Genomic DNA, 20950 nt, shown 5'->3' on the forward strand with positions numbered 1-20950 from the left:
TTGAATCCTGAACCTTTAGCCATAAGCCAAATTCAACCTTGACCTGAGCAGTGAATGTCGCCATAGCCTGAGCATCAAACCTGCCCCAGGATAATTCAGACACTAGTCTCCATTCCCATCGTATTCTAGGAAGCCCACATCCATATCCTCCCCCATGAACCCATCCCCTCACATCCAACACCAGTTCTAACACTCTTACCCCAGTCCCACCCCTATTCTCATCCTCAACCCAATTGCTACCTAACATCCCATTCTCATTTCCATCCCCAATTCTTTTCCCAATTCTGTTTTTATTTCTCCAGCTCCCCACACAACTTTGACCCTTCATTTTGCAAACACTCTAAAATAAAGTCTGCCAACGAATACCTTGCTAACATTGATGCTATAATACCCAACTCAAGCCGAGTCCCAAAATCTTCTGAGACATTTACTCTCATCAAATCCAAAATTAGATAACAGAACTTGGACATCTAGCCCTGCCCATTCCACAGTAGGACTCTGATCGTGAAGGGTGTCAACATTCCTGACCTGGGCTCCCAAATCAAGGAGAAGCAGACTCCAGCCCAGTTGGCCTCACAGCTCCATGACTCGGCAATCTGTATCTTTCCTTCCCAGCTTCTCAAAGAGAGAAATGGTAGCAAGACTTCTAGTGTAGTATCTACTGCCTGCATCTTCATCCTTAGATTCTCTACTCCCTCAGTCCTCTGCCTCCTCAGCACCTGTTAGAAAGAGGAAGGAACTGGGCTACTCTAGAGCCCTGCTATTCACTCCTAAGTCACCAAAACGTCTATCCTCTGCTTTTCATCATCGAAAGAACCAGAAAGAACTTGGACCTTCAACCCAAATTTGAATCCTGGTTGCCCACCCTGTGACTTCAGGTAAGTGACTTCATTTTTCTGAGTCTGACTTTGCGCCTCTCCAAAATGGAAGAGAGCAAAACCTATTTATCGAGGCAAATGGGAGGATTAAATAAAATTATGAATGGAAAATTGATGGGCACGCAACAGGTACTGAATTAACAAGAGTTCCCTTGGCCCATCACCCACGGAATGAAGAAGCAGCTCCCATTTTTATTTTCCCCCTATATTTAGTGTGGTGTGTCAGGTGCTTCACAGACCTCGTCTGTTTTCCTCACATCGGTCCAGGTGAGGATTGTTATCTCCATTTCACTTTTATTTTTTGCCCCTTGCCCCATCACCCCCATTTTATAGATGAGAAAATGGAGATTTTAAAAAAGGCTAGATCACTTGAGCAAAGTCACAGAGCTAAGGAGTCAGAAGTGTCAGAATTCAGCCAGGTGCGGTGGCTCAAGCCTGTAATGCCAACACTTTGGAAGGCCGAGGTGGGTGGATCACTTGAGGTCAGGAGTTCGAGACCAGCCTAGCCAACATGGTGAAATCCCATCTCTAGTAAAAATACAAAAAATTAGCCAGATGTGGTGACATGTGCCTATACTCCCAGCTACTCAGGAGGCTGAGACAGGAGAACCACTTGAGCCCAGGAAGCAGAGGTTACAGTAAGCCAAGATTGCACCACTGCTCTCCAGCCTGGGTGACAGGGCAAGACTCCATCTCAGAAAAAAAAAGAAAAAAAAAAAAAAAGAGAAAACTCAGAATTCGAACATTGGGATTCAAAGGCCCATGGTATCACTGCTGCACAAATCCATACTCTGAGAAGGAAATTTCCCTGTTACATCCACATGTACCCTCTGAGTCTCATTTGGTTCAAAACAGACTTGGATCACCCTTGGTCTATTAATGATGCATATCCCCACATCAGAGAGAGGCCCAAATCCAGGCCCCCTGTGCCCTTTGCATTTAGTCCCAGCACCTGTTGCTAAGTCTCACCCAGACACCCAGCCCCATATCTCCCTCGCCCTCAGACCTATGTCCTGAGCCTTTGTTAAATGACTCATCTTCCAGCTCATGATCACACCTGAGAACTGGCATCTGCCAATCTTGCCAGCTGTGCCCTTCCCTGAGGGATTCTGAACACTGTGACTCTCGTGCCTCCTGACTCAGCCCATTGGGTTCTGATGGCCCATTGTTTCATACTTCGCGGATTCTCTTCCTCCTTTTATCTTTTCTTTCTTTCTTTCTTTTTTTTTTTTTTTTTTGAGATAGAGTCTCACTCTGTCACCCAGGCTGGAGTGCAGTGGTGCGACCTCGGCTCACTGCAACCTCCGCCTCCCGGCAGAACCCCATTTCTTTTGGGAGAGATGCTGCCTTATTTCTTATAGTCGCGGTGAAACTGTCAATCATAGTTCTCCAACTCCACCCACCCACTGAGGTGGAGAAATGACCCAGGCCAAGCCAACAAGATTAGTGTTTTCTCTCTGGCAACAATGACAGATTCAAAGGGTTGGCCCAGTTCAAATTGGACCAATTAGAGTTCCTCCCTGGGATTAATATCAAGATGCCAAGAGAAAGGAGATTTTTGTTTCTGTTAGTAGCTGCTATGTTCCCTCCATGCCCCTCCTTGGTACCTAAGATTGAATAAATCAGTCACCAAGTATTTTCAGGCTTATATTCCATTGGAGACATTAAAGTTCTCCTCGACCAGCCTGGGCAACATGGTAGAGTCCTAGCTCTACCGAAAAAAAGAAAAAAAACAAACAACAATAGCTGGGCGTGGTGGCACATGCCTGTGGTCTCAGCTACTCAGGAGGCTGAGGTGGGAGGATGGCTGAAACCCAGGAGGTAGAAACTGCCTTAGGCATTGTTTGTGCAATGCTAACTGTACTCTAACCTGGGCAACAGAGTAAGACCTTGTCTCAAAATAGAAAAAAAATCTCCTGATACTAAGAAAGTATCAACTGTGTAAGGTGTGATAATGTAAGTTGGTTATGTTTAAAACGAGTCTCTTTTGGAACAAAGATTGGCAAATTTTTAAAATAAAGGGCCAGACACTGAATACTTTAGCCTATGTGGACTAAGACAGAAAAATGGAAGCTATTATGTAGATATTTAATAGCAAGAGAGAAAAAAAATTCACAATTTTTAATTGATGAAATTCAAAATGTAGTAATGATAATTTAGTACAAATTTTTTTATTACTATTCCTTATCAAGCTCATGCCTGTAATCCCAGCACTTTGGGAGGCCGAGGTGGATGGATCACCTGAGGTCGGGAGTTCAAGACCAGCCTGACCAACTAGAGAAACCCTGTCTCTACTAAAAATACAAAAAATTTTAGCTGGGCATGATGGTGCATGCTTGTAATCCCAGCTACTCAGGAGGTTGAGGCAGGAGAATTGCTTGAGTCCAGGAGGCAGAGGTTGAGGTGAGCTGAGATCATGCCATTGCACTCTAGCCTGGGCAACGAGAGCGAAACTCCCATCTCAAAAAATAAAAAAAGTATGTTTAGATCAGGGAATTGGTCCAACAGCTGTAATTTGCCATCCCCTGTGTTAAAAATGCATACTAAAATATTTAAGAATGAGATGATGTGATGACTGAGATTTGCTTCAAAATATTCTGGCATTAGGGAAGTGTGTGGTGGGAGTATAGGTGAAACAAGAATTGGTTTTGCATTAACTCTTTTTTTTTTTTTTTTTTTTTTGAGACAGGGTCTCACTCCATTACCCAAGCTGGAGTGCAGTGGCACAATCATAGCTCATTGCAGTCTCAACCTCTCAGGCTCAAGTGATCCTCCCACCTCAGCCTCCTGAGTAGCTGGGACCACAGATGCATGCCACCATGCACGGCTAATTTTTTAATCTTTTGTAGAGACCAGAGTCTCCCTATGTTGCCCAGGCTGGTCTTGAACTCCTGGGCTCAAGTAATCCTCGTGCCTCGGCCTTTCAAAGTGCTGGGGTTGCAGGCATGAGCCACTGCACCAGACCTTGCATTCATTATCGAAGCTGGATGGTGGTATATGAAGACACATTATGTTATTCTATTTTGTGTATGTTTGAAATTTTCCAGAATAAAAATTATAAAACAATTCTTTGAGTTGAGATGTCCACCCAGAAATGCATCCCTGGCATCAGAAGTTTAATGCCATGCTTGAAAGACTTCCTCAGAATTTCTGCTATGGGGGAACTGTCATAAAGCATCAGGGAAATTGATGAATGCAAGGTATCTCACACACCCAGGCCCCTGGTGGGACACTGCCTTCCCATAGCACTAAGTGGCCATGTTTCATATCACATGACTCCAAGTGGCCACTGATTGGCTAACATTTGGTCACCTGACTGGGATGTGCTCAAATGATTGGCCATTCAGTGACCAATGATATGGCTGAAGAAGAAAAGGTGAGCTAGACGGATCAGATTCTCTTTCATGAGACTATTATCTGAGAGATCCTAGTGAAATGGAGGCAGGGTTTGACTCTGGACTAGATTGAAGACTGCTGGAACAGGGAAAAGGCACCAAAAGCACCTCTCCAGAAGATGTGCCCACCAGCACCATAACAGTTTACCATTGCCATGACAACACCCAGAATTTACCAGCCCTTTTCTAGCAATTTCTGAATAATCCACCCCTTAAATTGCATGTAATTGAAAATGGGACTAAATATGACTACAGAACTGGCCCTGAGCTGCTACTTTGTGCTCAATGCCTATGTGGTAGCCCTGCTCTGCAAGGAGCAGTGCCTCTGCTACTGTGCAGTACTGTTTCAAGAAAAGTCGCTAACATCACTGGGTTGCCCTTGAATTATTTCCTGGGCAAAGCCAGGAACCCTCCCTGGCTGAGCTCCAGTTTTGGGCTCACCTGACCTGCACCACTAGGAGAGTGACTATTTATATCCTTGTAATAACTACTTCCTCCACACTCATCGTTCCCTAAAACAAGTTATGGTAAGCCTTTGCTTTAATGAAAACTTCCCAAAATGCCCTTTCAATTTGCACACACCACTCATTTCCTTCTACCACAGCAGACACCACCAGATGGCTCTAGGCTATGAGAAAGAGTTCTGTCTGGACTTTTAGGAGCTCTCAAGATTTTTGACCCGAGTGGTGGTTTCATGGTTGTTCATTTGTGAATATTTAAGCTCTTCATATATTTTCTGCACTCTTTTCTATGCATATCTCACAATTTTTTCTCTTTCCTTTTTTGTTGTTATTATTTTTTAAATAAAATAGAGGTGAGGATCTTGAACTCCTGGGCTCAAGTGATCCTCCCACCTCAGCCTGTGAAAGTACTGGGATTACAAGCATGAGCCACCATAGCTGGCACTATTTATTATTATTATTATTATTATTATTATTATTATTATTATTATTATTATTTTGAGACCGAGTCTCGCTCTTGTCACCCAGTCTGGGGTACAGTGGCGCAATCCCCAGCCCACTGCAACCTATGCCTCCTGGGTTCAAGCGATTCTTCTGCCTCAGCCTCCTGAATTAGCTGGGTTTACAGACGCCCACCACCAAATCTGGCTAATTTTTGTATTTTTAGTAGAGATGGGGTTTCGCCATGTTGGCCAGGCTGGTCTCGATCTCCTAACCTCAGGTGATCCACCCGCCTTGGCCTCCCAAAGTGTTGGAATTACAGACTTGAGCCACCGCGCCTGGCCAATTATTTTTTTAAACGTGGAAAATTTTACCTCCAAAGCTTGTGAACACTTTGCTCAGGAAAACGAAACACAAACTCTTTCAAAACTGTCTTTCACATACCAACCCACTGAATGTTTGAAAACCTGTGTGTTTTCTCCCGTGAAATAAAGCTCTTACCCAAGTTCTTCCAGGAAAATAAGGGATCACTTTAGGCAGTGGTGATGGCCAAAGTGACCATGAGAACTTGGTCTCTGCAGATCCCCACCTAGCCTGCCAGCAGGAACAACCCCAGATCCCCATCCAGCCCTCCCCGCAGGGCCAAAACACAGATAGGCGAGGAACCAGAGATGGCTGTGAGTTTATTAAGGGAGATCTAGTGCTTATCCTAGAATCAACCCTTGCTGCCTATGGTCTTCTTGATCCAATCCAGGTAGCGGCAGATGTTGGTATAGACACCAGGTCTGTCGGACCTCCCACAGGGGTCTGAGCCCCAGGATGTGATGCCCTGGAGTGCACCATTACACACCAGGGGGCCTCCAGAATCGCCCTAGACAGGGAGAATGAGAACAGGGTTGCATGTGAGATGTCCACAATGTCCCTTTTCCTGCTGTGCCAGCGTTTTACCAGTTCTTTAGCATGACTGGTCCCCTGTAGCCAATGGGGGTAAAAGCATTGTCCCCTGAGACCAGTCAGGACAGGGCTTGGGGCTTCCATGTACAGACAGACATGGTGTCTAAGGGTAGTGGTCAAAACACTGACAGAAGAGGGGAAAGAATGAAATCCCAACCAGGCTTGGTGGCTCACGCTTGCAATCCCAGCATTTTGGGAGGCCGAGGCAGGCGGATCACTTGAAATCAGGAGTTCCAGACCAGCCTGGCCAACATGGTGAAACCCTGTCTCTACTAAAAATACAAAAATTAGCTGGGCATGGTGGTGCACACCTGTAATCACAGCTACTCGGGAGGCTGAGGTGGGAGAATTGCTTGAACCCGGGAGGCAGAGGCTGCAGTAAGCCAAGACTGTGCCACTGCACTCCAGCTTGGGGGGACAGAGCGAGACACTGTCTCAAAAAAAAAAAAAGTTCTTGAGGGTCCAATCCAGGGAGAAGACAGTAGGGATTACATGTAGAGGACTGAGCTTAAGTTTCCTCCATTCCTGGTCAATAGTGAAGGCATCATTGATTGCAGTTGCCAAACACAGGAGAAAGGATCAAGATTCTTGTGAACACACACACACACACACACACACACACACACACACACACACACACACCCCATATCCCCAAGGGACAATGGCTGAAATCTTTGTGGAAGAGACCACTGTCTCTATAGAAAAATCCAGAGAGACTGGCTTTCATGGCAGTATCGCTAATGGAAATGACTCCATTCTTGGCCAATGGGGAAGAAAGCATTGTCTTTAGGGACCAATCATTGGCAAAGGCGGTGGGGCTTCCAGGAAGGGGACAAAGCCGGGGTAAGTGCTAGGAACAATGAAGCTGCAGTTAGAAGAGAGAGTTATATCTATAATCAATCCCAAGAGAAAGGGATGGGAGCTCATTGAGGAGGCACTGAAGTCAATGGCACCATTTCCCCCAGCCAACTGGGAAGACACCATTGTCTCCCAAGGAACCAATCACAGAAGGGAACCAGCCTTGGGATTCTAGCCCGGCCTCAAAGAAAAGTGACTGATCACCTGGCCAGTGGTAAAGTTGGCACAAATTCCATGATGTAATGCTGGGAACAATAGCAGGGAACTCGCCTAACCTCTAGCCTCAGACTCTCCTTCCTGGACATCTACCCCACCCTCTATAGCCCCCAACTCTGCACCCTGTCCTGTAGGTAAGGGTTCGAAAGAAAACAGTAGTAATTAAATGCTCCTAACCCCTACGCGGTGTGACTTTCAGAGAAAGTTTGGCCTTCTCCGAACCTGGCTCCCACTCCGTAGAGATAGGGGCGACCACTCCGGGTGCTAAGTCTTTGGGGTCACTCCCCTTACCACTCCCACCCCCATCCAAGCCTTAAACCTCTAGAGGGCAATGAGGGATGAGTGAGGAGGAGGATCTCAGAAATTGCTCACCTGGCACGTGTCTGCCCCTTTGCTGCTGCCTGCACAGACCATGCCGTCTGTAATCTGCCCTGGGTAGGCATCCTCACACTTCTTCTGGGGAAAGATTTTTACTTCTGCACAGTTGAGAGTGTCAGGAAAATTCTCTGAGGGGGAAGAGGTTGTAAGATTCCCTGAGAGAGCAGCCATTTGCCTTCATCCCTGACTGAATCTAACCCCCTTTCTTTCCAGGATGTAATGGGGGAGTTTTCCAGCTGCATGGGGGAATTTTCTGACACTCTGCACAGGGGACACCACTTCTTACCACATTAAACAAAGCTGTACTCGCTTCTATTGGGCTTTCTCCATCTAGAGAGGAGCCCTCGGATCTCACATGTTTTTTCTTGCCCTGAGCCAATCAAGGGGCAGGGGGGTTACTTGGAGGTGCCCTTTATGATACCTCTGAGCCTCTCTTTCCAGTCTTCCTGCCGTCAGACAGCCAGGTCCTCAATCTGTGCTAAATTCTGCTCCTTCCAAATGTCACCTCCTCCTGGAAGCCTTCCCTGATCACTCGGATTAAAAAATACCATCCCTGCATTACTCCCTATCCTTTTACGCTCCACAATATTTCCTTACAGCACTTAACTCTACCTAATATTTTATTTTATGTGTATTTGTTTATTGTCTGTTTCTCCTACCTAGCTTGCAACTCTATAACTACAAGAACTTTGTACAGTTTGCTCATGGCTGTATATCCAGTGCTTGCAACAGTCCCTGGGGCATAATAGGTGCTCAGTAAACAAGAGTTGAATTAATGATTGAAAGTGGAATTGTTCTTTTTTATTAACCTCTTTTGAGGAATAGACTTCTTCAAAGCCTCTCTGAGGGGGAAAAACTTCCATCTGGCATCTCTACATGCCAAAAGCAATATGCTCATAATCTCATTTAGTCCTCCCAACAGTGCTTTGAAGGAGGGATGCATTCATTCATTTCATTATTTATTGATCCAGCCATTCATTCCACAAATATTTATTGAGCATCTACCATGTAGCAGGCACCGTTCTGAGCACTAGAATACAATGAAGAAAACTGATGGAACCTGAACCCTCACGTAGCTAAAAAAATCTATTGGTTAGTGAGTCCCATTTTGCCAATGAGGAAAGTGAGGCTCAGAGATGGAAAGGAATTTGCCCAGGGAGAAGGGGCAGAGCCATGGTTTGCACTGATCTACTTGATTTGCAAGCATGTGTGTTTCTACAGCAGCAAACTGTCTCATCCAAAGCATTCAGAGCCGGAGCGAGGCAGGCAGGGACCTGAATGCCGATCTTGCCACTTCCTGGAGAAGCTCCTTGACTCTCTGAGCTGAGTCCTAATGTTTTCACTGTGAAGGAGGACGAGGGGCTGTCTGGATTCTGGAGTCCCAAAGGGACAGCTTCATTGGAGGTCCAGACTCCGGGGTCCACATTCAAGAGGGAGCTAGGACTGCTGGATCCTGGGAGAAGAAGGGCCTAGACTCCCGGTTCTGAGGGAAGAGGGGACCAGGGACCAGGTTTCCTGGGTTCAAGAAGGAGAAAAAGGCCGGGGGCAGTGGCTCATGCTTGTAATCCCAGCACTTTGGGAGGCCGAGGCAGACGGATCACTTGAGGTCAGGAGTTTGAGACCAACCTGGCCAACATGGTGAAACCCTGTCTCTATAGCAAATACAAAAATTAGCTGGGCTTGGTGGCGGGTGCCTGTAATCCCACCTACTCAGGAGGCTGAGGCACGAGAATCACTTGAACCCAGGAGGCAGAGATTGTAGTGAGCTGAGATCATGCCACTGCACTCCAGCCTGGGCAATTGAGTGAAACTGTCTCCCCCAGCAAAAAAAAAAAAAAAGGAGGGAGGTGGGGGGGAAGGTGCCTGTTTTCCTGGGCCTCTGAGAAGTCCAAATATCCCAACTGTGTTAAGATTATATAAAATCCTATACAACCAAAGGTTCTCTTTCTCTCACCACTCTTAGTAGTCTGGTCTTCGAGGCTTCTAATATGACTCCCGCTTGTGAATCTCAACATCATGATCACTTTCCCTTCCTTGTCTCCCTCTGGGGGACCAAGCTTTGCCAATAGCTTGGGGTCCACTGAGCCAACCAGATCCTCCTCTCCCTCCCATTAGTGGACAAGCCCACTACCTCGGGGACTGGTGACAGTGCCCCAGCCCGAGATGATGCACGTCTGGCCAGGCTGGGTGCAATGATCTGCCAGGTTGATGGGCTTCACTTTGGGCCCCAGGGATGCCTGGTCACGCAGCTGAAGAAGCATCAGGTCATGGTTATGGTCGTCCACATCGCTGCTGTTGTAGCAGGGGTGTGGGATGGACTGAACCACAGGTATTTCTTGCTCTGGGCCATCTTTATTGTGTAGGCTGTGGTCTCCCAGGCGTACTGTGTATTTCCTGTAATGGTGGGAATAGTTTGGGACCCAGGCAGTGGTATTGAACCCGGCCCCCTCCTCCTTCAGACCCAGGAGTCCAGTCCTCAGCTCTCTTCTTCCTGAGTCGAAACCCCAACCCCCTCTTTCCTTTTAGCCCCAGCCGACCTCGGGCCCCGTCATCCACTCACGGTTTTTTACAGTGGGCAGCCGTAAGGATCCAGTTGCCACCTATAAGGACACCGCCACAGAGTAGTTGCTTGCCCTGGAACAAGGCTGCCTGCCAAGGCTGCGAATGGGGTTGGCACTCCTGACCCCCCAGCACCTTCTCCTCCTGTGCCCTGGAGTGTCCTGCAGCAGGAGGGAGAGGGTTGGATCGCCACCCTCTGGGACAGTGCCAGGGCTGGGAAGGCCACTGTAGGTTCAAATGGACACACGGCAAGTTCTCCGCGTACAACTTAGTGAGGGAGGTCCAGGCGCCCACACGCTGCCACACGGGCACACTCATTTCAGCCCGTGTGTCATCATACAAGAGTCACACACCCCAGAATACCCCCACATGCTTCCACTTGAGTCTACATGCCCCCAAGCAAGCAGCCCCCTACAGGCTGTAGGTATTCAGACAATTTACAGCATCACCGAACCTCCTCCTACCTGCTGCTACCTGTTTCTTGCCTCTATCCACCCTGAAGAAAGCCCACAGAGGCTCCTGCATCATGTCACACTCTTCACATTCGTGCACACGCACCCACATAACCACCGCGGCATTCCCACAGACTCCCCAGCACCACTGCTGCCTTCAGACCCCTGCCCTCCAGAGGCCTCCGCAACCCTCCTCACCTGCCCAGGCTGCCCCCAGCAAGAGCAGGAACATCCACGTCTGGGCTGCACGAGGTCGGAGGCGTCCCATGGTGAGGTCTGGTAAATGGAGAGGGCGGGGCCGGTAGACAGGAAGGAGGAGCCTGAAATCCCAGTTCTGGATTTGGGGACGGGGGAGGGAGCCGAGAATATCTGGGGCTGTTCTGGGCTTCTCTGGAGGAAGGGGGAGGCTGGGGGACTGGATTCCCACATTCCAAGGGAGGAGGGAGTCCTGGATGTCTGGGTCTGAGGGGACAGGGAGCTGGGAGCTGGGACTCCTAAATTTGGGAGAGGAGGAACCCGAGGTCCAGACTGCTGGGTCTCCAGAGAGAAGGGCCTCTGAGGCTGGGGTCCTGGAATTTGGACAAGGAGGGTCCGGGGCCTGATGTCTGTGTCTGAGCACCTCTCTCTGCACCTCACCTTCCAGAATCCAGGGGCGGGGTCACCTACTGATTCGGACCCAGTGGAGGAGGCCCCAGTACTTCAGTTCTTGCTGCCTGGTACACGATTCTGGAGGCTTTTAGCTCGATTTTGGAGACTTTTAACTGGGAATCTCCGCCTCCTGCTCCTCCTCCTCCTGCACTAGAGCCTGGGGAGCTTCTGGGAACTGGAACACTGGGTGTGAGTGAGAAGGGGCGGAGGGGGCTGAATGTGAAATCTTGAGGGAGGAGGGGCTGGAATCTCAGACTTCTGAGGCCAGGGAGAGGAAGGACTCGGTGCTGAGACTCTAGGATCTGAAACGTAAAGGGCTGGGGGCCAAGACTTTAGTTCTGAGAGGGGAGGAGGCTGGGGACCTGGATTCCTGGGTCTGAGGGAGGAGAGGCTGGGGACCTGGATTCCTAAATCTAAGGGAGGAGGGGCTGGGACCTGGGCTTTTAGGTCTGAGCGAGGAGGGGCTGGAGGCCCAGACTCCTGGGTCTGAGGGAGGAGGGGGCTGCTAGGGGCTGAGACCCCTGGGTCTGAGGGAGGAGGGGGCTGCTAGGGGCCAGGACTCCTGGGTCTGAGGGAGGAGGGGCTGGGGGCCTGGATTCCTGGGTGTGAGGGAGGAGGAAGCTGGGGGCTAAATTCTAAGTACTTTTAAAAGGAGCAGCTTGGAGCTTGATCTTTTGTGGAAGGAGGGGCTGCTGCCAGTAACCCGGAACCGAAGAAAGGCAGGTTTTCCTGGGTCGGAAACCAGAGGGTGGATCAGGCCCCGCCCGCTGCCCCGTGAGAGGTCCGGGATCTGGGAGGGCAGGTTTGGGAGGCACTGTGACCTGGTTTCCCCTTTCCCTGGAGGCGGCAAGACCAACCCAAGCAGAACCCAGGAGTCTTGCTGCAATAGGGCTGATGGAGAGAGGCTTTAGGCAGGACTTACTAGGGGTTTAAGGAGGAGTTGCAAGGCGCTACCGGTGCCCTCATCTGCCCTTCATCGCCCACCCGTTTGCCCTCCACTCGTCTCACAGCTCAGGCAGAAAGAAGGTGCGGTTTCCCGCGTTTACTGTAAAATCATCCATTGGCTGTAAAGGTATCCAGACCCTTCCTCAATTTCCCCCCAAGTCCCCGCCAGGATTCAAACCCAGGACACGCCCAGGACGGGGCCACACGGGGCTGAGCTCGACACTGCCCTCGAGCTCCACGTGGGCGGAGCTACTGCGCCCCTGACATCACGAAGGAGAGATCTCTGGTGAAGGAGGCGGGGCCACAAGGGGTGGAGTCCCGAGGGGAAGTCCCATTGGGCAAAGTTCCGAAGGGCGGAGCTATTCTGTGTAAGTGGTTCCTTGGGGCGGAGCCACAGGCTGCGCTGTTCCAAGAGGCAGGTGATGGCTGTCGGTGACGTCATAGAGACGGGCTCTGAAGGGCGTGTCCCTGCTCCGTTCCGAGGGGGCGCGCTGTGTCTTGCTTGACCTCGTGAGGGGGCGGAGCCTCAGGGGCGGAGTCTCAGCTTCCAGAGGGGAGTCTCAGGGCAGCTGGCGGTCAACGGCGGGAACCATTGAGGCTGGAACCCTGCGGGAACCCCCTACCCCGTGCCCTTCGGCCTCTCTTGGTTTTCCAAGGTGCCCCTGTGGCTCACAGGCTCAGTTCTCCATGATTTCTTGGATCCAGTCAAGGTAGTGGCATACGCTGGTGTAGACTGCTGGGCGCCGGGGTCTGGAGCAGGGCTCAGCACCCCCAGACACCACACCTGCCAAGGTTCCATTGCAAACCAGGGGGCCCCCAGAGTCACCCTGTACGCGAGAGAAGCGCAGAGGAACTGTTAGGCCACTCTGCTCATGACAATTACACAGGCCACTTCCTCCTTCCCAGAAAGGCCCCAGCCCTTCTTCCTCCAGCATCCGAGAGCCCCCATCTCCAGCCTCTCCTCCCTCAGACCCAGGAGTAAAAGCTCAGAGCCCCCACCTGCCCGCAGGACCTAACCTTCTCCTCCCCCAGGACTCAGACTCTGGACGCCCAGCCCACTCCTGTAGATCCAGAAGTCTGGACCTCCAGACCTCTTCTCTTTTACACTAAGGAGTCCAGGTCCTGGTCCCGTCCTCTCCCAGGAACCAGGTATCCCAGTCTCCTTCTCATTTTGACCCAGGAAGGCTGGGGGCCAACCCCTCTGCTCCCCTAAATCCTAGAAAGCTTGGCAGGACAGCCTCATTTCCCCCAGAATAAGGTCTCACCTGGCAGGAACCTCGGCCCCCCTCCCACAGGCCCGCACAGAGCATGCTGTCCGAGATGTGGCCGGGGTATGCCCAGTGACAGAGTTTGTTCTCCAGGATGCTGATGTTGGCACACTGCAGTGTGACTGGAAACAGCGCTGTCAGGGAAGAGAACTGTCAAGGATCCGCAACTGTCTCCAACACACTGAGCACCCCACTGCCCTGAGTCCTCCCTGCAGCTTTTCCAAAGGACCCATGGAGCCACATTTAGGACTCTCAAAGATAGAGACAAGAGACGGTGACAAAGAGACAGTCATAGCATGCAAGAAAAACAAATGGAGACAAGGAGGAAGAGGGCCAAGAAGAGAGAGGGGCTGGCCGGGCACAGTGGTTCACACCTGTAATCCCAACATTTTGGAGGCCAAGGCCAGCAGATTGCTTGAGGTCAGGAGTTTGGGACCAGCCCAGCCAACATAGTGAAACCCTATCTCTACTAAATATACAAAAATTAGCCTGGCATGATGGCAGACGCCTGTAATCCCAGCTACTCGGGAGGCTGAGGCACGAGTATCACTTGAACCTGGAAGGTGGAGGTTGCAGTGAGCCGAGACTGGTCACTGCACTCCAGCCTGGGAGACAGAGTGAGACTCCATCTCAAAAAAAAAAAAAAAAAGAAAGAAAGAAAAAGAAAAAGAAGAAGAAAGGAGGAGAAACAGAAAGATGCATGCAGAGAGCCAAGAGACAAGAGGAGATGCATATATAACTCCCCAGCACTTTGGGAGGCTGAGGCGGGCGGATCACAAGGTCAAGAGATTGAGACCATCCTGGCCAACATGGTGAAACCCCATCTCTACTAAAAATACAAAAAATTAGCTGGGCGTGCTGTTGCACACCTGTAGTCCCAGCTACCCTGAAGGCTGAGGTAGGAGGATTGCTTAAAACCCAGGAGGTGGAGGTTGCAGTGAGCTGAGATCACACCACTGCACTCCAGCCTGGGCAACAAGAGTGAGACTCCGTCTCTTAAAAAAAAAAAAGAAAAAAAAAAAGAGGAAGAAATAGAGAAAGACCCAGAGACCTCAAGGGGTGGAAGGAAGGCAGTGAGATAAAGGTAAAGAGATTCACAGGAAGATGGTCACTGATGGAGACAGAGACTTAGACAGAAATACCAGATACAGTGTAGTCAGTATAGGTGTGGATATGGATATATAATACATATGTGCATCTATATAAGACATGAGTGCAGTCTCAGATGCATCAAGGGACATGATAAACAGAATTGGTAAACAGAAGTTGGGGATGGCGGCTGTGCAGGGACACAGGAGCCATTGGGGTCCATTGGAGTGGATCAGAGAACTTATCTTGGCTGAAGGGGCCAGCCTCCATTGACTCAGCCCAGTGCTTGCTATTTTGGGAATGTGAGTTCTTCAAACTTTTTCAAGTGAATCCAGAAACCTGGCTTTTGTATAAAACCTTCCAAGTTTTAGATATTGGCAGCAACAAATTCAGACTGTTTTTGCAATCCACTGACCCAATTTGGCTAACGGGTCAGTGATCCGTGACTCTGAGAGACATGGCTTTATTCCCATTCTAAGATGAATGTATTTTCACATTTAAACATCTCTGGGCCAGGCACAATGGCTCACACCTGTAATCCCAGCACTTTGGGAGGCCAGGAGTTTGAGACCAGCCTGGACAACATAGCAAGACCTCATCTTTGCTAAAAATTAAAAAATGACCCAGGTGTGGGATGTGGTGGCATGTCTGTAATCCCAGCTACTTGGGAGGTTGAAGAGAGAGGATTGCTTGAGCCCAGGAGTTCAAAGCTGCAGTGAGCTGTGATCACACCACTGCACTCCAGCCTGAGCAACAAAGCGAGACCCTGTCTCAAAAACAAACAAGCGAACAACAAAAAAAACTCTGAAATTAGAATGTGTCTTCCAGAAAATGATGTTATATAATCAAGGGGATCTTTCCTTCTCCCCCTCCTCCTCCTTCTCCTCCTCCTCTTCTTCTCCTCCTCCTCCTTCTCCCTTTTCTCCTTCTTTGCAGTTCATAAAATAATGGCACAACTTAAAAATTCTAGCATCGGCGAGGCGCGGTGGCTCATGCCTGTAATCCCAGCACTTTGGGAGGCAGAGGCGGGTGGATCATGAGGTCAGGAGATCGAGACCATCCTGGCTAACACAGTGAAACCCCGTCTCTACTAAAGATACAAAAAATTAGCGGGCGTGGTGGTGGGCGCTTGTAATCCCAGCTACTCAGGAGGCTGAGGCAGGAGAATGGTGTGAACCTGGGAGGTGGAGCTTGCAGTGAGCTGAGATCGCACCACTGAACTCCAGCCTGGGCGACAGAGCGAGACTCCGTCTTAAAAAAAAAAAAAAAAAAAAAAATTATAGCATCTTAGATTTGATTAAATATATCAATTGGCAGATAGATAGACTGACAGAGAGAGAGAGGAGAGAGAAAGGAAGAAGATAGAGATGAAAAGGCAGAGACAGAGCGGTGAGGGAGCCAGATTCCGGGCAAGAGGTTTCAGAGAGAGGTCTGGGTGAGGTCATACCCTTGGGGCTGGACACGGCCCCCCAGCCGGATATGAGACATTGTGTGCCTGGGGAGACACAGGTCTGGCTGAGGTTGAGGGGCTGCACAGCAGGACTCAGATGTGCCTGCCTGGGCAGGTGGATCAGCATGATGTCATCATTGTGGTCATTGGCACTGAGGTCCTTGTTGAAGCCAGGGTGGGGGAAGAAGTCTGTGACCCGGAACAGCTGCTCTGGACCCTCCCATTTCCAGAGGTGGTGCTCTCCAAGGCGGACCCACAGATACCTGCTGGGACAGGCCTCAGAGGTCAAGCCGGGTGAAGGTAAAGGTCCTTTCAGTCCCAGCCCTCTTTTCCTGTCCATCAGGGTGCTGTGTGACCCTCCGGAAGCCACACACCCTCTCTGGGCCCTCATCATCTATGTCTAGCCCAGGGTACTGTTATTTTAAGCAAGGCACACACCTCCTCTTGTGTCCCTGGTCCTCACTCTGATGTTTTGTGTGCCCCCACCTTTGTAGATGTCCCCACAAAGCACCCCCTCCTAGTCCCAGGCTGAGTGAGCCACCTTCCTCCCTACTCACCTGGAGCCTTGGTGGTGACTTGGGTCCCCAGGAACGGTGTGGGCACGGGGGGGCCCCACCTACCACATAACAACAGCCCAACCCTGCCCCCACAGGTCTGGTGGCTTCTGTGGGAGTGGCTCTGTATGTCTGAGTGGTGTGTGTGCATATGTGTGAAAGGGGATGGGATATGGAAAATCCCCAACTTGGGGGTCATCTCTGGCCTTAGCTTTTCCTGTCTATCATATCCTTCACCCTTCAATGCATGTCTTCCTGGTGTCTAACCTTAAGCCCTTACCACAGTTCCAGCCCACTTGTTCCCCTTCTGGCCCATGCCCTAGACAGCTGGGATCCTTTTGGGGTCGACAAATCTATTCCCCGGTCTCTGACCTCTGACATTAGGCAGCAGGCTAATGACCGTAAATTCATGGTTGGGGAACCAGAGACATCTGTCTCTGTCTCTCTGTCATTCTTGCTGTCTTGGCTCTGGATCTGGGAAAATAGTCCTCAACCCTATATCCCCTCATCCCCCTACCCTTCCCCTGCCTCTGACTCTCTTCCGCCTTCATATCTCTGCATTTCTCCTGTTTGACTTTCGGCTGAAACCTGAACATTGTTGTCCCAGCCTGATGTACAGGACTAAGTTAAAAGAGGGCCCATCATGGAGCAATGCGTGATGGGAAATTCCCACACAGCATCTCTTACCAGCATCAGTGCTTTATTCCTGGAGGGAAGAAAATGGGAACAGTATGGATGGTCACTTTTCAGAGGCAATGGAGAGAGGATTCCTGCATCAGGTAGCTTCCAGGATTCTATTAGAATGCCCAGAATCTAAGATTCTCGAATTATCAGATTCTGACACCCTATTATTCATGATTCTACAATCTTGAGGCTCAAGGTTTAGAGTTTTATGAATCCAAGATCCTAATATTCCAGATTCCCCTGGATCAAAAAACTCCAGGATTCTAACATTATCTGAATTAAATCTAAGACTTGAACCTAGAATTTTAATATTCTGGGACAAAAAGACTAGAATTTTGGCCGGGCGCGGTAGCTCATGCCTGTAATCCCAGCACTTTGGGAGGCCAAGTTGGGCAGATCACAAGGTGAGGAGTTCAAGACCAGCCTGGCCAATATGGTGAAACCCCCGTCTCTACTAAAAATACAAAAAATAAAAATAAAAAATTAGCCTGGCGTGGTGGCGCACGCCTGTAATCCCAGCTACTCAGAAGGCTGAGGCAGGAGAATTGCTTGAACCCAGGAGGCGGAGGTTGCGGTGAGCCGAGATCGTGCCACTGTACTGCAGCCTGGGCAACAGAGGAAGACTCCGTCTCAAAAAAAAAAAAAAAAAAAAAAAAAGACTAGAATTTCATAATTCTGTAAATCTATAACCTTAGAAATTTAAGAGTCTGGGATTCAAATAGTTTAAGACTCCAGAATTCTCTGAAACTCAATATTCTAGGATACTGTGTATCAAAGATTCTAGTACTGTGAGTTTCAATATTCAGTGAATCTAGAAAGCTCTGAATTTAAGATTGTAGGATCACACTAGCCATTATGGCTATTGAACACTTGAAATGTGGCTAGTCCATTTTGTAACAGGCTATATGTGTAAAATACAGAACAGATTTCAAAGGCTTAGTACCACAGCAAAGTAAACTGTATCATTCATACTTATTTAAACATTGATTACATGTCAAAATAAGTTTTTGAGTGTGTCAATTTAAATCTGTTAGAATTAACTTTACTCATTCCTTATTTTTTAAATGTGTCCACCAGAAATTTAAACTTACGCACGTGACTGGCACCATAATTCCTCAGGGCAGTGCTGACCCAGACTGCTAAGATTCTAATAGTCTGCGAATCTATGATTCTAGAATTTGTGGAGGCTATTGCAGAATTTCATAAATTCAAGATTTTAGGATTCTACGATTCTGGATTTCTCTGGGTCAGTCTAGGATTCGAAAAGCCTAAGTTTCCAATCTTACACTCCTCAAACGAGATATTGTCGGACTCTAGAATTTTAGGATTTGGGAGGCTACCCTTTCTAATTCTAAGAGTTGAACTTTTGGTATCAGAAGTGGAGGCTCTACACTTCCAGCCTATAGCACCCCTCACTCTCTCCTGACCCCCAGCTCCCTCCCCAGCGTGGCCATCCCGGGTCACTCACGGCTTGCGGCAGTGGGCAGCTGTGAGCAGCCAGCGGTCACTGATGAGGGTCGCCCCACAGAAGAGCCGGGTGAGGTGGAAGAGGCCAGCCTGCCAAGGCTGGGAGTTGGGGCGACATTCCTCGGCCCCGATGGCGCGGGTGTCTGCCCAGCCATGCCCTGGGGTGGGGACGACGGACAAAGGGGTCAGTGAGGAGCAGGCTGGGAGGGCAGGGAGAGGATGCTGAGAAGCCTAGGGGGCAGGAGGCAGAAGCCGGGGACCGGAGGGAAGAGCAAGATGACGTTAGTACAGCCGTGAAGGGGCAGCCAGCCCGGAGCCTCACCTGCCAGCAGAGAGAGCAGAGCACAGAGGAGTCCCAGCTTCATGACCCCTGGGCACCTGGATCCTAGAACGTGCACCCGGCGCCCAGTGCTTCTTTATGGTAAGCCATGCCATCTCCTTCCTCCTTCATGGGGCCGCCCCTGTGATTAATCGGGATTGGGAAATGTCCTTGGGGGAGGGGGAAGCCCTGGGGCTGTGACAGGGGCCTTGGGAGAGGAGGTAAGTGCAGGGGGACCCCCTTTCGGGATGAACTGGCGGCTTGCTGGGCCAGAGCTTGACTGAATGGAGGAGGAGTGCTGGGAATGTGGAGAGGTTGTGAGCACCTCCTCTGGGGTCTTCAGAGTGGGAACCCTTATTCCTCATCACCTTGGGCTACAAGATACAGAGTCTTTTGTGTCCTGGAAAAGCAGGAAGATCCTTGAGGCCTAAGGTCCTGGGGTGCAGCAGGTTTATTTTGGATAGGACAGGCTGGAGGGATGTGCAGGAGGACCACCAGAAAGCAGGCTGGGGTGGGAGACAGAGTCAGGACTCAGACACAAGAGCAAAAGATACAAAGAGAGGGAGGTACAGGCACAGAAGGACGCCAGATGAGAGGAGGAGCGGGAGGAGGAGAGAGAACACAAGAAAAATTGAGGGAAACCCAGGTGGAGAGAGGCAGAGACCACAGGCAGCTGCACAGGTTTACATACCTCGCAGAACCTTCCCTGCCCTGGGGATTTGGGCCTCTTCCCACAAGGACAAGGCCCTCTCCTAGAATGTTGAGAAATCTGGTTCCGTCTGGATTAACCCACTCTTGTTATAACCTGCCCCCTTCCCCGCAGCTCCACCACCCAAGGACCCAGCTGCCCAACCCTCCAGGAAGCAAGTGCCTTGTGCTCTCTCTTAGTACATCCTGATCTTTGCCAAATTCTGAGAACATTTGCTATATATTTTTTTCATCCATCTCCCTGCCTCCCACCCCATTGCCCTTTCCATCACCTCATCCTCCCTGCCTCTCTTCTCATCATTCCTTCTCACCAGGTGGACAGCTTCTGGAGGGCTGGGCTCAGGTCTGAATCATCTCTGTGTCCCAGCATCACCCAGTTCCAGGCGGAACAGGACTTACAGAAGTCCTCAGGAGATGTTCATTGAATGAGTGAATGTCTTTCTCCATATCCTTCTTTTCCTAGTGAACTCCTACTCACCCTTCAACACCCAACCTCAATGCTTCCTCCTCCAGGAAATCTCTGGTTTCCTCAGGCAGAGTCCATCTTTGCCTTCCCTAGGCACTTACAATCCCTTCCACTTTCTCCTGCCCACAGGCCTGGTTATGAAGCTGGGTCTGGGCTCCCCTTGAATGTTCTCTCACTATGTTGTCATGGTTTGGAGCACGGACTCTGGAACTGAACCACATGTGTCCAAATCTCAATGATTAGGTGTGATTAGTGATGAGGTATGTGACTTTGGGCAAGTCACCAGACCTCTCTCAGTTGCTCCATCTGTTTTTTTGTTTTGTTTTGTTTTGTTTTGTTTTTGTTTTTTTGTTTGTTTTCCAAAATGGGGTATTGCTCTGTCACCCAGGCTGGAGTACAGTGGCACGATCTCGGCTCATTGCAACCTCCGCCTCCTGGGTTCAAGCGATTCTCCTGCCTCAGCCTCCCAAGCAGCTGGGACTACAGGCGTCTGCCATGATGCCCAGCTAATTTCTGTATTTTTAGTAGAGATAGGGTTTCACCATGTTGGCCAGGCTGGTCTCGAACTCTTAGACTTCGTGATCTGCCCGCCTCAGCCTCCCAAAGTGCTGGGATTACAGGAGTGAGCCACCACGCCCGGCCTGCTCCATCTGTTAAGTAGCAGTAATAACGAGGGTTGTTGGGGGGATTAAGCAAATTTACACACATGGAGCACAACGGTGTCTGAGACATGGTAAGCCTTCAATGTCTATCCATCCCC

At 49.8% G+C, this 20950-nt stretch overlaps 2 protein-coding genes across 4 annotated transcripts; both read right to left on the reverse strand.

Annotated features, from left to right (window-relative positions):
• Positions 1–5837: 5837 nt before the first annotated feature.
• KLK8 (kallikrein related peptidase 8) lies at positions 5838–11411 on the reverse strand. 3 transcript variants are annotated; one of them, XM_010369582.1, is made up of 6 exons: positions 11229–11411; positions 10791–10868; positions 10142–10181; positions 9713–9975; positions 7576–7709; positions 5838–6046 (listed from the first exon to the last, which is right to left on the reverse strand). In XM_010369582.1, the coding sequence occupies exons 2-6, from the start codon at positions 10858–10860 to the stop codon at positions 5891–5893; spliced, it is 663 nt and encodes a 220-aa protein (XP_010367884.1). In that variant the 5' UTR covers positions 10861–10868; positions 11229–11411; the 3' UTR covers positions 5838–5890. The 3 variants fall into 3 exon arrangements, with proteins under 3 accessions (XP_010367884.1, XP_010367881.1, XP_010367883.1); XM_010369579.1 differs by having other exon boundaries at positions 10142–10301; XM_010369581.2 differs by lacking the exon at positions 11229–11411 and having other exon boundaries at positions 10142–10301; positions 10791–10887.
• Positions 11412–12255: 844 nt separating this feature from the next.
• KLK9 (kallikrein related peptidase 9) lies at positions 12256–19495 on the reverse strand. Its single transcript, XM_010369583.2, has 6 exons — positions 19385–19495; positions 19020–19158; positions 18699–18855; positions 15990–16255; positions 13451–13587; positions 12256–13012 (listed from the first exon to the last, which is right to left on the reverse strand). The coding sequence occupies exons 2-6, from the start codon at positions 19060–19062 to the stop codon at positions 12863–12865; spliced, it is 753 nt and encodes a 250-aa protein (XP_010367885.1). The 5' UTR covers positions 19063–19158; positions 19385–19495; the 3' UTR covers positions 12256–12862.
• Between the last annotated feature and the right edge of the window lie 1455 nt (positions 19496–20950).

Source organism: Rhinopithecus roxellana, chromosome 12, assembly GCF_007565055.1.
Source record: "Rhinopithecus roxellana isolate Shanxi Qingling chromosome 12, ASM756505v1, whole genome shotgun sequence".
NCBI lineage: Eukaryota > Metazoa > Chordata > Mammalia > Primates > Cercopithecidae > Rhinopithecus > Rhinopithecus roxellana.

What these genes read in the sequence shown, in the direction of transcription:
- KLK8 (XM_010369579.1), bottom strand. Translation starts at nt 10,860, where the DNA reads ATGGGACGCCTCCGACCTCGTGCAGCCCAGACGTGGATGTTCCTGCTC. An exon ending in GCTGGGGGCAGCCTGGGCAG is followed by an intron (nt 10,302 to 10,790) that starts GTGAGGAGGGTT and finishes CTCCTGCTGCAG; the next exon opens with GACACTCCAGGGCACAGGAG. An exon ending in CACTGTCACCAGTCCCCGAG is followed by an intron (nt 7,710 to 9,712) that starts GTAGTGGGCTTG and finishes CTTCCCCCTCAG; the next exon opens with AGAATTTTCCTGACACTCTC.
- KLK9 (XM_010369583.2), bottom strand. Translation starts at nt 19,062, where the DNA reads ATGAAGCTGGGACTCCTCTGTGCTCTGCTCTCTCTGCTGGCAG. An exon ending in GCTGCCCACTGCCGCAAGCC is followed by an intron (nt 16,256 to 18,698) that starts GTGAGTGACCCG and finishes CTGTCCCAGCAG; the next exon opens with GTATCTGTGGGTCCGCCTTG. An exon ending in GGGGCCGAGGTTCCTGCCAG is followed by an intron (nt 13,013 to 13,450) that starts GTGAGACCTTAT and finishes TCTCGCGTACAG; the next exon opens with GGTGACTCTGGGGGCCCCCT.